Genomic DNA, 1319 nt, shown 5'->3' on the forward strand with positions numbered 1-1319 from the left:
TTAATGTTCGGCTCCGCCCGAACTTAAACTTTCTTACTTGTTTTTATTTAAGTTGAAAAATGAAAGAAACAAAATCTTTGCGTTTGAATGATTCCAATTTTTTGGAAAATACTTGAAATTAATTTCAAATGCCTGGAATTGTTTGAAAAATTATTCGTGAACATTTTTCTATAGGATACATTTAATTAAAAAATGTATTTCATCTGTTATCTATACTATTATATATTTTGAAAGCCGTTTTTTTTTTGGTTTTTTTCTGTTCGAAAAACTCCAGAACAGCTGTACCGATATTTTTGAAATTTTAGACATTGACTTCAGACTATCCAAGGATGATAATAGATGAAAAGCAATTTCGAAATATTAAGGGGGCGTGGCACTTCCCATACAAACTGAAGTTTTAACACAACATATCTCTGGAAGTATTCATCGTAGAGTGCTGCAACTTAGTACAGAGATATATAATATTAAGGTCAAACTTATGAAAAAATGGGAGTTATTGAAAAAGGGCGCATGGCACCTTCCATACAAACTGAATATCTCGCACTACATATACATTCTAATGTGAGAAATGGAGTTTTTTATGGATAGTTTGCAAGAGTTTATTTGTATTTATCTATGTGTGAATTCTAAATTGTAACCAAATCAATTTTCGCATCTTACAGGTCGTGGAGGTGGTCTCGGTGGAGGTGGAATGGGTGGCGGTGGCCTCGGCGGAGGTGGAGGAGGAGGAGGAGAAGGCCTACTTAGCGGCTTAGCTAGCGGTTCGGGTATGATGGGAGGCAGTGGGGGAGGTGGCGGACTCATGGGTGGAGGGAGTGGAGGCAATGGCGGCGGTGGTGGTCATCGGGGGCGTTATCGTAAGCAGAAACAGGATAAGAAGCAATTCCAAATGTATATACCAATGTATTTGGCGGCAACAACCTTTGGCTGGACTATGGTTGTAGCAAAGGCGGTTGGCTTGTTGACGCTTAAAGCATTAGCGGTATCGAAATTGGCATTTATAGTAGCGGCAATGGTGATAGTGAAAAAGCTGATGGATAATGCTTCGGAAAAGTGAGTATTTTGTAAATATGTATTTTAGTAAAATCTCACAAGTGTATTAACTCAAAATTTGCTATGAGTCAGATATAACAAAAAAATTTCTAATCTCAAACCTAACTTCAACCTCAAACTTATTGTTGATGGTAATCCTAATGTAAAGCTTAATCCAATGCTAAGTTTTAATTTCAACCTCAATCTGAAAGTAAATCTAAAACTTAACCTTAATCTAAAATGTTAATGTTAATGTTAATGTTAATGTTAATGTTAATGTTAATGTT

General features: G+C 35.9%; 1 protein-coding gene across 1 annotated transcript; it reads left to right on the top strand.

Moving 5' to 3' along the window:
* Nucleotides 1-662: 662 nt before the first annotated feature.
* LOC108357098 (colicin-E9-like) lies at nt 663-1243 on the top strand (the record flags this gene model as incomplete). Its single annotated transcript, XM_017608189.1, has 2 exons — nt 663-1053; nt 1126-1243. Coding segments are annotated over 2 exons (509 nt in total), but the record flags the coding sequence as incomplete, so codon positions are not given.
* Between the last annotated feature and the right edge of the window lie 76 nt (nt 1244-1319).

The sequence above is a fragment of the Rhagoletis zephyria genome, unplaced genomic scaffold (assembly GCF_001687245.7).
Source record: "Rhagoletis zephyria isolate East Lansing unplaced genomic scaffold, Rhagoletis_zephyria_1.1 Rzeph_scaffold_70438, whole genome shotgun sequence".
NCBI classification, from domain to species: Eukaryota; Metazoa; Arthropoda; class Insecta; order Diptera; family Tephritidae; genus Rhagoletis; species Rhagoletis zephyria.